The sequence below is a fragment of the Arachis ipaensis genome, chromosome B02 (assembly GCF_000816755.2).
Source record: "Arachis ipaensis cultivar K30076 chromosome B02, Araip1.1, whole genome shotgun sequence".
Lineage (NCBI taxonomy): Eukaryota > Viridiplantae > Streptophyta > Magnoliopsida > Fabales > Fabaceae > Arachis > Arachis ipaensis.
This window is the reverse complement of record NC_029786.2, coordinates 78764680-78766053: the sequence shown is the minus strand read 5'-3', so window position 1 is coordinate 78766053 and position 1374 is coordinate 78764680. Positions and strand designations below refer to the sequence as shown.

The 1374-nt window shown below is 27.8% G+C and overlaps 1 protein-coding gene across 2 annotated transcripts in view; it reads left to right on the top strand.

Moving 5' to 3' along the window:
- Positions 1 to 733, top strand: part of LOC107625497 (bZIP transcription factor TGA10) — a gene marked incomplete in the record, with an annotated part of 9921 nt that extends 9188 nt beyond the window's left edge. The window contains 1 exon segment of one of the 2 annotated variants that reach the window (XM_016328143.2): positions 431 to 733. In XM_016328143.2, the coding sequence (XP_016183629.1) occupies positions 431 to 580 (150 nt within the window). 2 annotated transcript variants of the gene reach the window in all.

Genomic DNA, 1374 nt, shown 5'->3' with positions numbered 1-1374 from the left:
ATATTAAGGATTTTATATTAATTTAAAATTATTCGGCGTTCTATTTATCTATGTATACATCAAAATTAATGTTATGTTTATATTTGTAATGTATTTGTCTACTATTTGATAAGTGTGTTTTCCAGCTTACTACAAAATTTGGAATCAATACTTTTTTCTTTGTCAAAGACAATTATATATAATAATTCAGTATTAAAATTTATCTTTTCAGTAATAGTCATGTTTAAATTATGTTGCATTTACTACTATATGTAAAAAAGACCGTCCTAATAAACTGTTTAGATTAAGTGTATTATGACAATCAATTTCTTGTAAGATACTGATTTTGACTAAGAAACTAAGAAGGAAAATTGAAAAGTCATGAGTTATGATACTTAGATATTATTTTTGAGTTTGAAATAAATGAAAGGTGGTTATTATTATTTTACAGGCAGATAATTTGAGGCAGCAAACACTGCACCGTCTGCATCAGATTCTAACAACACGGCAATCCGCAAGGTGTTTGCTGGCAATAGCGGAGTACTTCCATCGCCTTAGAGCTCTCAGTTCTCTTTGGATGTCACGCCCTCGCCAAGAATAATAATAATAATAGTATAGTGCCATATTCCATACATACATATATAGCTCTAAAGCTAGCTACCTAGATATATTTATATATAAACTATGCCCTAATTAATTGTAGCTTCAAAAATTCTCTTCATGTTTTAACTTAATCAAAATGTTATATTTGAAAATAGGTTTTTAGTATATAAATGGAGACAGGCAAAATTAAAGATAAGAGTATACTATTTTTACTTTAGTATTTTGTTTACTTTAAAATGTTTACAAGTTTCTCTCTAACATAAATATATATATATATTTCTACAGTCTTGTAAACATTTTAAAAAGTCTTGTATGTTACATGGAGTCAGATTCATACTAATAGAATTTGAGTGTGTTGATATAGTTTTATATGGAGAAACAGAAATGTTTTATTTTGTTAGGCCTCATTTTTTTGTACATATTGAACATGCTTAATATTGAATGACCTAAAATTATAGAATTAATTATATTTCAGCAAAAATCATGAAAAATATCAAAGCAGCCGATCTTGACTATGAAACAAGAGAGCACGTAGAAAGGAATAAACTGTTACGATTTTTGTGAAAGAGAATAAGGCTTTGATTATTATGATCAACTTCTTATAGTAGAAGATATATTTCATAATAAGACAAAAAGATTGAAGACAAAAATTAACAGAAGCGTGGGGTAGTAGTGTTGAATAGGATCATCCATGTGGTCTTCAATGGCAGTATTCATAGACCACGATTTTAATCTATCATTATTCATTGCCATTGAAAATCATTTTCTTGTGCAACCACGATTATAGTAGTT